At 35.4% G+C, this 11,729-nt stretch overlaps 1 protein-coding gene across 1 annotated transcript; it reads right to left on the reverse strand.

The window, feature by feature from the left end:
- LOC106655704 (inactive pancreatic lipase-related protein 1) lies at positions 1-7,181 on the reverse strand. Its single transcript, XM_014376226.2, has 7 exons — positions 6,925-7,181; positions 3,835-3,943; positions 2,367-2,515; positions 2,038-2,292; positions 1,047-1,238; positions 803-971; positions 1-732 (listed from the first exon to the last, which is right to left on the reverse strand). Exons 1-7 carry the CDS (start codon positions 6,989-6,991, stop codon positions 615-617), a joined length of 1,059 nt encoding a protein of 352 aa, XP_014231712.1. The 5' UTR covers positions 6,992-7,181; the 3' UTR covers positions 1-614.
- Between the last annotated feature and the right edge of the window lie 4,548 nt (positions 7,182-11,729).

The raw sequence follows: 11,729 nt of genomic DNA on the forward strand, positions 1-11,729 counted from the left end.
ATTGCCATAAAAACTAAATAATGGTAACAATCACTATTTCAGAACATTTTCAGTAATATATAGAGAAGTTCAAATTACAAGTCACATACTTTACTCATCTGTATACATTCTTGAAAATTTTTTGTATCGCTATTAGTGACATTATTAACATAAACTAAAATTTTTATTGGCGTTGGAACAATTTAAAAAAAACTGTCAAGCGTACGTATAAAAATATCACATAGAACTAAGTTTACTTAAAACTTACTTTTTATTACAATTATTTTATCATTATTTTGATTGATAGCTTGAAGTTTTTTAACTACTTTCTCATCTGTAGGTAAGTTTTTGGCTTTAACACAAGTTCGAAGATAATTAACATTTTTTAAATACTAAACACCAGCGAGATTAATAAACTAAAGTATTTAAGTTCTAATTATTAATACTCGATATCTATTTTTAATCAATAGTTTTTATTCTAGTCCCAAAAAAATTTAAGAAAAACATTTCTCTGGACCTTCAATATCATTACTACTCAATTAAAGTTCGTTTCAATGGCCTTGGTAATATTTTGAAAGAATGTTTTATTTTTGACTACTTTTCTATTATAATATTAATTATTTGTTTCAATAAGCTCAAAATTGGCGGGAGGACGATCGCTTCCGGTTTGTTATTTGCTGTCGTTTTTTTACTGGAAGTCCTCGGGCGTAGGGTTTGTGGGCGTTTGTTGAAAGATAAAATATTCCTCGAGCGCTGTGGATACGATTAATTTTCAGTAATACCGTAATTGAATATTTTATTAAGCATGATCTTGAGAACTTACGAATGAGGCGTATCCTCCCCCATCGGTATGTAATCGTCTTCGTTCGGGTCGCATAGACCGATCAGATACGAGAACAGATTTGGGCATGGAGCTGCCCAAAATCCGACCTTGGTTGTTATCGACTCGATGTAGTATGGCGTCACCTTCGTGTGGTCGCAGGACAGTGTTTCTGCAATTATACATAAATTACAGCATGGAACAATAACTTATACAGACGGAAGAGGATTCATACGATAGAACTTACGAAGGAGTGACGTTGTTGCGCATCCGGGCTGACTTGACCCACCGTTCACATAGAAATCCGCATGCCCATTCGGGCCCCACTGTCCGAGGATTCCCGCGCCCGTGTGGATCACATCGACAAAATGAGCATCCGTATGGTCCAAGTCTCTTGATCGGTTTCCAGCCATGTAGAAAAAAATCGTTGGATCTAGTCCTATCGAGAAAAATATGATAAAACCATAAATTACACCTTTTAATTACCTGAATACTGAAAAAATGTAACAACTCTTCATTTTCGAAATGATGATTGTTTATGATCGAATTAAAATTTAGTAATTGATGATAAGAATGAATAATTAATAGTGTTTTATACTGTTTTTTAGTTATGATATTTGAGTACAAAGTTTTTCAATCTTTCAAACATAAAATGTGAATTTTTTAGATTCGTGTCGTTAAAAAATCCCTGCATAAAAAACTTAATTTTTTTGGCATACCACATCTTAGCACGAAACCAAAATTATCTATCTCAAATTCTAGAAAATCATCACACTTTTTTCTGATAAAACTAAAGAACCTTAACAATAAAATAACTATGTGAATAGCTATTACCATTAAGAACATTCGTTCAAAACTGATCTAATAGTTTCAAATTACGAGCCCATCTTCTTTAACTTCATTTTATATACGCAATTACACTGAAAAACAGAATTAGTTCGAAATCGTGTTAATTGTTATGTCAATCACATTATTTGAATAAGGAACATCTAATATAATGCTCAATAAATTTTAACCAATTACCATAAGAGTATAAAAAATGATGCAAGCCCCGATGAATAAATCAAATCAATGTCCTCGTCAATTTTAACGCGTCAAAATTTTATTTTTTTGAGTCACTTCACAATTTGTTAATAGTTTGAAATGAAGTATTATTTCTATTTAGTATTTGAACTTCATTATATATTATGTAACTTTTGTGACGAGACACTTAGAACTTTCTGAACGTTCAAACATACCTGTAATTCTACCCAGTTTGTCGTCCGGCAAATGATTGGCAATGAGACCGGCTATATGCGCACCGACGCTATAGCCCAATACGTGAATATTATCAGCTGGAACACCGCGCGGATGATTTCTCAAGTAACGCACGAGCTGAGCGATGCATCGCGAACAAAAGTCCGGTCCCCATTGTATCTGAGAGAGGCAAGGCTCGCGTACCAACGAGCCATAATCGACAATTATGATGTTATAATTGCCACGAGTAAAGTAAGCTACATTATAAATGTTTGATGTTTATAAAACGAGCCGTAAAATTTTATTATTATTGATCGGAATAGTACTTTACCTTTACGTAAATCGGTACTAGGTGCCAAATTTCTGCCACCACCGAATCCGTGAATTATTATTTTCGTTGGATGCTGATTATTGAAGCGAGATTGACTCAGGGATTTTTTTCTCGTAACGTCGAGTAGGAAACCATTTTGCTGCGTTTCTCTGCAAAAAAACATGCGTTGTAACGGAGTTTCTAATGCGAGCAAGCTGCTATTTGTCTATGTTTTGATGTGATGTGTAAAAATTTTGGTGACGATCAGCAAGGCCCACTGGACGACGCAAATTGCGAGGCGCCACTAGTAACGCGCATTTTATTATGCCAGAGACTATGTGATATTTGTACACTCGTGGTAAGGACTCGTCTGCCGCATAGCGCTGCGAAAGAGTAAAATAAAATCGCGTAAATTAATCGACGAAGCATCGTCAATTAGTTCGGATCCATGCCTAAAATATATCGTCCACGACCTTCACCTACTTGTTGAAATAATACAAGTGACCCGAATAAAATAATTCAAGAAACAGGTTTTAATCCCGAATCAGTTACATCAAAAGCTGAACAAAGAAAACATCAAAACAACGTCGTTTTGAAATTTCATTACACGAGCTATGTAGGCACGAACAAACTCTTCCGCAAATTACCATAAACCTACCATTCGTCGTGCATTACTCAGGGCCGCGATTCTCACCGCGTCTTCGTTTTAGCGAAACTCGCACGCTTTGTGAAATCTGCTATAGCGAATATATATTCAAATGAACTTGGACAAACGTTAAAAAAAAGATTAAATTACGAGCAAAAGGCCGTACCTGAAACTCGGATGCGTTAATTACCTTGACAATGGACCAATGTAAACTCGGCTCCTTTAGAGAAACTCTCGTCTAGCGCGTGTAGTGCTAATAGAAGAAAAAAAGTGAACGGAGCCGTGTACACTGCCTGATTTGCTTTTGCTTGCGCGGTATATATGTTGTAAACCGTTCATCAACGAGACGACCGCGTGACACACGCAGGCGTCTAAATACATATTACGGCTTCGCGTATAGGTACCCTTGCAACGACGCAGCCTAGATATTATACAGCAGGAAAGTAAAGAAATTCCTCTGCTATTTAATCGAGGTTCGCTCGCGAGCGCGAACTATTCGCCTGAGAGAGCCCCGATCCCGCAAGTGTTACTATAATGTAAACAGTTTGATCTTGAAAGCGAAAGTCTCTCGCAGACGTTTTTCAGCGCATCTATTAAGGATCTCGACAGCTCTTTCGACTCGCGCAGCTCGTAATTATTTATTGCTTTTAGAGAATTGAGTAATCCTCGCACGTTTGTCACAAGAGCTTGCATCTCATTCTGATATTTTACAAGCGCAGCCTGGCAATTGTAAAAAGTCATGCACTTTTTCAGATATACAGCGTCTCGTTCATTTTTGAGATCATCGAAGATTTTAAGAAAAAACAGATGATTTATAATCTCTAAATTGGAATTATAGCTTACCTTGTATATAAGAAAAACTGAATTTGAGGGTACGGACAGGTGAACGGTGGCCTCGCGCACGACGTGCTGTTGAAGAGCTCCTGCCATTGCTTATTCTGTGCCGTTACCTCTGCAAATGGTTACATGAAAATATAAAGCAACGAAAACTTGTCGAAACAAATCAAAAATCTTAAAAGTCAAGGAATTTGTTATTTTTTGCAATCGGTTTGGAGTCTGGTGTATTTTATACGAGCCACGAAAAACGAGGTAAAGGTTAAGCTACTGATTTATGTACGAACATTTATACTCATGATAATGATGACGCCGTCACGACAATTACGATGCCAATCGTGTAGCAGGATATGTTACAGGCTCATAGCTCGCCACGGCTATAATGCAGTGAAAGTAATCGGCGATTATGGAGTTTATTATAAGGCTAGTATAAATCCCCATAGAAAGAGAGATGAGTATCAATTTCATGCCGCGTATTCGAGCTGTGTGGTGTTAAGCTTCGCGATTACTGTTATGGCTCGACGCCGCAGCCTCGTTACTAAAACGCGAAATTTATTTATTAATTTTCATCGAACGATTTCGAGACTCTTTTAATGATATCGCTTATTCGTACCTTTTTTTTTGTAAATATTGTATAGTGCTCATTAACTGGTATCGCGTAAGATGTATGTGGCGTAAATTATGCATTCATCAATTTGAAGAGTTGAGAAATAATCGGCATTTGATAGGCTGTCAGGATCGCCGCTGCGTGCGCTGTGGGCATCGATTTTTGTCGCGTGCAATAATATCGTTGGAATTTATTATCGCTGCATAATTAAGAAATACGTGATGAAACGAAAAATAACCGTTTAATCTTAGCAAGAGTAAATAAAAACAGTGAGCGCGTTTTATTTATTTGTTGGTAATCCGGCATATCAAAATTTACATTTCGCACCGAGTCAAATAGCGTCACTGAATAATTGCATGTAAGCCGTCGTCTTGCAAATCGTATCGCAACCGAGAACGTAAATAATTTATAAAAAAGAAAAAGTTTTTTCCTCTCCTCTCTATGCAGCGCAATTGCAGGATAAAATTGAACAAAAAAAAAATACCCGATCAAGTCGTCTTGGATCGGTAGGCACAGACGCAGGCGATAACTCGGCAATGTGCGTATATGCATATTATGCATACGCGCGCACAGCACATACGTGTGTATGTGCGGTCGAGTCGGAGAACTTTTTTTTTTATTGTACGGAATTTTCATGATTCGTTGCGCCTTGCGAAAGTTGATTCTACGGAATCGCTGACATGCGTATGAGTATATACGTGCGCGAGTCGAGCACATTTCAATTCGCTTATTTCAGCGCGCGTAATACGACTGTGCATGCGTGATGTGTTACAACAATCAATTTCAAAATAAAAGTGTAATGCCGATCGGAACACGAATTCATAGTTTTATGGTCTATGTAAAAATCGCTCGAAATCCGAATTTCGAACGATCGAAATAAAAAAATATTCGCAAGGATCGCCGAATGAAATATACAAGGCGCGTACTTCGCATTGATCCTGACGTAAAAGCAAGGACTACCAGTATACAAGACGAATTCCATTCAAGTACGCCGAGTAGGAGTCCCCGAGAGCGCGATCGTCGACCTTCCTTCAAAATTGGAGAAAGGTTGCGCGCGCGGATCCGTGCAGGTGGAATGAAAAATTGCCCGTAATATCCATCCTATTCGCTGCCCGAAAATATTGTATTCTTAACGTCAACAACAATTCTTTCGTACGAATTGTTTTTGTAGGTAATGACACGTAAATGCACATCACGTGGATATGTCGTTTTCGTTTCGCATTTTTTTTTTTTATTATATCAGAGAGATGAGCGGCTAAAGTAGCCATTATCGTAAAAGTCAATGTATCATTAAAAAAAAAAATGCTCTCACGAGTTTCGTAAGTCAATACAAACTGAACTTTTATCGAATTTTCGCGTGATCGCATGACAAAAGCTCACAATGTATGCCGAGTTTGTACGTGATTTCAGAGCGGAATATATCTCATTAGGGAGCATCGATTGCGACAATGTATAGAGCACGTTCATATTATGCCGTCTGAGAAGAAAATTAATATCATTCGACAAACTGTGCGTCTGCGTGTACATAATATTGCATAATGACCCGCGTATGTACGCAGATACTGGATATATTCGTTCAACTATAATCGACAACGAGAGGAAAAGCATTATTTTTTAATTTAAGCCTAATATATCGGTCACAGGGTGTTTCCTCATTTTTACGCTACTGCAACGATCTACACGTTAACAAATATGTCCAAGAAAACACTGTGTACACTGGGAATAAGGCTATAATTTTGGATAATGGTTTCACATTTTTTCTAATTTAATGAAGGCGCGAAAGACCGGTCTACGATATACAGCGTTGTAAAACCAGTTTATTGATCTTTGAGAAAAATTTGTTAAACTTGCACTGAAGTTAAGAGAGCTTGTCACGCTTCTGAATTATTTCGTAAAATTACAATGAATTTCTTAAAAAAAACGAGTTTTTTATTCGAGTGAATATAAAAAATTCCAACCACATCCGTCACAACTTTTAAAATTGAAACCAAACAAATGTTTACAAGTCAATTTCATTATTTACACGATTCGAGTGTACAATTTTTTTCCTCGAGTGCAGCGGCGTGAGTCAACAAAAAATGTATCCGATTCATTCCCTTTGCCGATATCCTATGGGCAATCGCGAGTAAGAAAATTAGCGATCAAGGGAAACTTTGTTTACATTACCCGGTCGTGTGCACGAGAAAATGAATAGCCTCGTGGTTCATCGCTAAGTACATATCAAACCGAAGATACGCGAAACTTAGAAATTACAAGGATTGAGGTTTCTTTGCATCGAAGTCAGACCCGCGTGCAACTTTCTCCCGTCGAATCACACTTGAGTTCCGCGCGACAAGAAACTTGAGTTTTGGCTCATTGTTTCGTCTAAAAACAAGTCGTATACTTTCGCTTTTTGAAATAATTTCCTGAACTAAAATTGTCGCAAAGGTTTTATTCGTCCAAACTTAGTCTAATTAATGAAAAAAATAAATTATACCGCTCGATAGACTTACCAGATTTGTGAAGAATCGCCAACAAAAACACCAGTAGACAACAAAAGACAGAAGCCGTAGGGTCCATCTCCCAGGGTCAAAAGCCGCTGATATAACATCGGAAACGATCTTTTTTACGCAGATGCTTCTGCCGCGTGCTTTTTTTCTGTCCTCGTTATCGATTCACTCGCACCATAAATTTGACCGATGTAAAACGCGATTTATTATATACGAAGGAAACGTGTGCCGTACGACGAGCAAAGGAGCGCGAAATTTCGACTGACCAACGCGGTCGCCGCCACCGTAGTGTAACACTAACACGCCGGAGCGCGCGAGATGTTTCGCGACCGGCTGCCGCTGCTGCTCGCTACTCTGCTGCCAAATGCACATACACACACACACATGTGGTGGACACATACGCACGTGAACGAGAGGAGAGTAAGAGGGAACTTTAGAAAGTAAAACTCGCGTATACAGGTACACGCGAGCCATTTATGTGTGAGCGAGCACACGCGTAAACGTATGCGCGCTTGCGAGCGCGGTAAGAGGCAGCTATGATACCAACCCATACACATCCACGCCGCAACACGGATGAGCATGTACATTCTTACACACGCAGCCAGTGGTTTTTACTTTCTTCCGCGATGACTGTTGTATACATATATATGGCGTATGGAATAGCCGCAGCCACAGTCCATTTAAAATTTGGCTGCGATTTCTGCGCGTCATTTCAAACTGAACGCGTATACGCTATATGAGTCGGATGAAAATATAACTCCGAAACATGTACGTGCGGATGGGCTTTTTAATCCCGCTCGAAACAATGTCATGCGAGAGCATGTCCAGATCTGCGCGATACATCTGATTGTCGCAGCGCTCGACTTTGATAATAATTTCACTATACGGGAAAGTTGACGACGCGCTATTGCGAGCGTCGCGATTTTGCGATTATGTAGAGTGGAAGAGTATATTGCCCGCGACAATAATACTCAGTTTTTAATGATTGTAAAACGATTAAATCGTGTAATGCGACCAAGACGACGACCATTGGACTTTCATTCGGTCATTTCGCATAAACAAATGCATAAGCGCTACGGTATAGTATATATCCTGCTTATGATAATTGCCAATGTATTATGAAGTGCTTTCAGCGATTCGCCAATATGGCAAAATTATGCACATTACACGCACGACATAACCGAGCGACCAACCTGTGTATGTGGGCAAACTCCCGCGCAGTCTCGAGCCAATGTGCCTTTTCAATTGTCAACTGATGCCATTTTCCGAGGTTCGTTCGAATTGCTTTCCCGAAACGCACACGTGTGTGTAATACGTTCAACGACTTTTCCCCAAAGGATCATTCTGGAACGTGGCAAGTGTTTGGCAAATACGAGAGTTACTTCTGAAATGCTATAAGAACGAGCCTACGCATTAATCGTAATCGTTCTATTTTGTGAATATTGACTTGAAAAATAAAAAATCGATAGCTCGAAAAGATTCGCCGACACTTTATTGTCCACATTACATATCGGTATAATTCTTGTACTATTGATACATAATACATTCATGTTATAATATACATACATAATTTACATTATTGATAATACGTAATAATTATTAACAAACCAGACATAACCGGCAAGTAACAATGTTTTAACTTTTTGAATCTCTTTTTTTCTTTTTTAAGGTATCAATGTTTTCTTCTTTTTTTTTTTGTTATCTACTTTTTGTATTGAATCTTCTGCGCTACTGGTTATTTTCTTCGAATATTAATATAATACTTTCGCTTGACTTGTGTTTGATGCAATAAGAGAAGGTTTCCCATAATATATCGTTGCTCAACCATAATTTCTACACGATGCATTGTCAATCGTCTCTTTTTTCATTACTCCCAACATTGATATAAATTATGCATTTCTTTTAATATCTGGGTGAATAAATATTATGTATATGATCGCGAATCGTATACTTTCATAATTTTTTTTCATGCTTTATAATATTATCTCATGAGCGAAAAAGTATGACGTTCAAAGTGTAATTTATTATTATCCTTCCGTCGGGTTTAATCTACATTATCAATTTTGTCTCAGGATTTTTAAATTCATCTCTGTTATTTTCTCAAGAAATATGTCGCAGTATCTGAATATGAAAGAAAAAGGCTAAAATTTTTTCATCGTGTCAATTAATATACAGTAATGTAATATTTAATCAAAAATGTTGGAAAATATTTTTCATATCAATATTTTCGGGCAGCAAAACTACTAATCATTCATCGCCTTATTTTGACCCGAAATAAAATAAATATATTTACGACGCTCTTATCCTTTGATTTTCATGAATTCTAAATATTGGCTAGCCTTGTAAAAGGGCAGTTCCGATGAATTAAAGGTATACATTTTTTTCAAATTTTTTAGACAGAGTTTTCTTCGAAACGGAAAATATATTACAACAATACTTTTACAATATAACTTATATCTTCACGCTATGTAATAAAATCAAAAGATAAAATAGAAATTTAAATGTTACTATTTTACGCGGCACAATAAGTTCATACAGGCTCACATCTTTATACATACAGCTTTTATTCATTAAATTTCTTTCTTTATTGTCATTTTAATAATTGATACTCTGTGCTTGAAATTAAATTAATGCATGTCTTTGATTATATCAGTAGTATTCAAAAAATTCCATCGTCTATCAATTAATTTTTGTTTCAAGTATGCGCAAGCTATAGGCTAGGGCTTCTAAGAATGTATACATTATTATTTAGAGCACAATTTTGTATATAGATAAATACAATATTGTCCATTCGATCACACACTATTTATCGTAAGATTATCAATAATGAATTCCACGTGATTTTTGTTATTATAGTCTTTTTTTAGCATTCACAATCCCTCGAATTATTAATGTTGAGGGATACAATTGGGTTTAAGTAATAGAAATAAGTATTCGATACATTATTATAACTTAATGAAAAATTTTTCTAATGCCCAGTGTTAAACGCATTTATAAAAATATTTCCCTACATTAATATTGCTCCACCAACAGAATAAGTAACATTTAAAATACATACAAAGCTGAGATAAACACTTAGATGACAACAAAGTCACATTATGTTTATACACTTAAACGGATTTTGGAGCTTATGAAATGTTCAAACCCATTACTTGATCAACATTAATTGTTACTACATGTTATTGATATTTACAATAAACTACAAAGTCTGAAAGTCTAGTTTCGTCGAATTTAGAATCAAAATTAAAAAAATCTCAATACAAAATTTCATTAAAATCATAAGATTAAATGTAGATGATAATTTTCACGTAAGTATTTTACAAAAACTATTCCAATTCTGCAAAAGCAAAATTTAAATTGAGCAGTATAACTTTTATATTAATATGACAAAAAATCATGCGAGCTAGTTAATAGCTACGTAATACTTTTACAAGTGCATTATTAAGAATCAACGGTAAAAATACGATGGTCGCCGATGTTCACAATTTTTTTGTTTTTACTTCGTATCACAAATGCATTGCGATACGTAAAAAACCAAAAAAAACATCGATCAATCGACGATGTTTACGTATGCATTATGAGTTTTCACAGCGCCTGATAATTGTTTCGACTTGTCATGTCTGTTTAAACGTTTATTGTCACGAATTTTTACTGGAGCTTTATTTATTTTATTATTTAAAGGATTAGTTTATTATACATAATATATTTTGCATTTTTTCGTTTATATATTTATATAAATATCTCGGAATTATTGTTCGACAGCATTTGAACTTAGCCTAGATGTTACACACGGTAACATTTTTTCATGTTGGTTTGTCCAGAATAATATTGTATATTGTTTTTTTCACATTTTAAACTTGGAAAATCGCATGTTTCGAGAAATTTTTCAAGTTTAAAGAATTTAATTTATATATAATATATATTTTTTTGATTACACTTTTTGGGATTATTATCATCGTCTTTTTTAACGGATTCCGAAGGTGTCAAGTGCTTGAAAATAAACATTTCAATGAACGGTATACTACACGAATGAAAAGTCATGCACTACTATGTAAAATAGCGTCAATAAGTTTCAATTCAAGTTCAGCAAATTACTAAATGCTTGAAAAAATGGCCTCTTCGGTGTTTTTTTATAATGCAACCTCTTTTATTGAAATCTTACTTTCAATCGCGTATTCCTATGTCGCATCCCTTGACACACATCGTGATATTAACTTATTAGGCCAGTCACTACTTCCATGCAAGGATAAGTACACACTCATGGTACAATTTCAAAATAGTACAACGAGAAACAAGATCTCAAATATTATAATTTTTTTCTTTTTTAGAGTAATTGGTACGATTCATTTATGCAAGAATCAGGCAAATTTAATGAAAAATTGAAGCGACTTTTGTTCCTCGTTTTGACAAATGAGTAACATACTTAAATATTATATGCATTTATATTTATATTTATCTAATAAATCTTAAACTATAATCATGGTAGCTCGTAAACATTACAACACTCTTTTATGAGAATAAAACGTATCAATGTTCGTACATTGGACAAAGGAACTTGATCAATTTATAATTATACATGAGTTTTAACAATGCAAAGAAATCGCGATTACATAAAAATACTCAAATATAATTCAATATATCCGTTCATTTTTAATAAGTATTTTTATATGTATACAATATAATATATATTCATAGAAGATTTTTGTTCAATTTACCCCCGTATTTACATTAAAAATATATTGATTAGACTTTCAAGTGCAAAGTAAAAATAATAGCAATGTTTTAAAATGTGAATATGTTGTCTTTCA

Source organism: Trichogramma pretiosum, unplaced genomic scaffold (assembly GCF_000599845.2).
Source record: "Trichogramma pretiosum strain Unisexual culture from Peru unplaced genomic scaffold, Tpre_2.0 scaffold125, whole genome shotgun sequence".
NCBI classification, from domain to species: domain Eukaryota; kingdom Metazoa; phylum Arthropoda; class Insecta; order Hymenoptera; family Trichogrammatidae; genus Trichogramma; species Trichogramma pretiosum.

What these genes read in the sequence shown, in the direction of transcription:
- LOC106655704 (XM_014376226.2), bottom strand. Translation starts at nt 6,991, where the DNA reads ATGGACCCTACGGCTTCTGTCTTTTGTTGTCTACTGGTGTTTTTGTTG. An exon ending in GGCGATTCTTCACAAATCTG is followed by an intron (nt 3,944 to 6,924) that starts GTAAGTCTATCG and finishes AACCATTTGCAG; the next exon opens with AGGTAACGGCACAGAATAAG. An exon ending in CAAACTGGGTAGAATTACAG is followed by an intron (nt 1,239 to 2,037) that starts GTATGTTTGAAC and finishes TTTTCTCGATAG; the next exon opens with GACTAGATCCAACGATTTTT.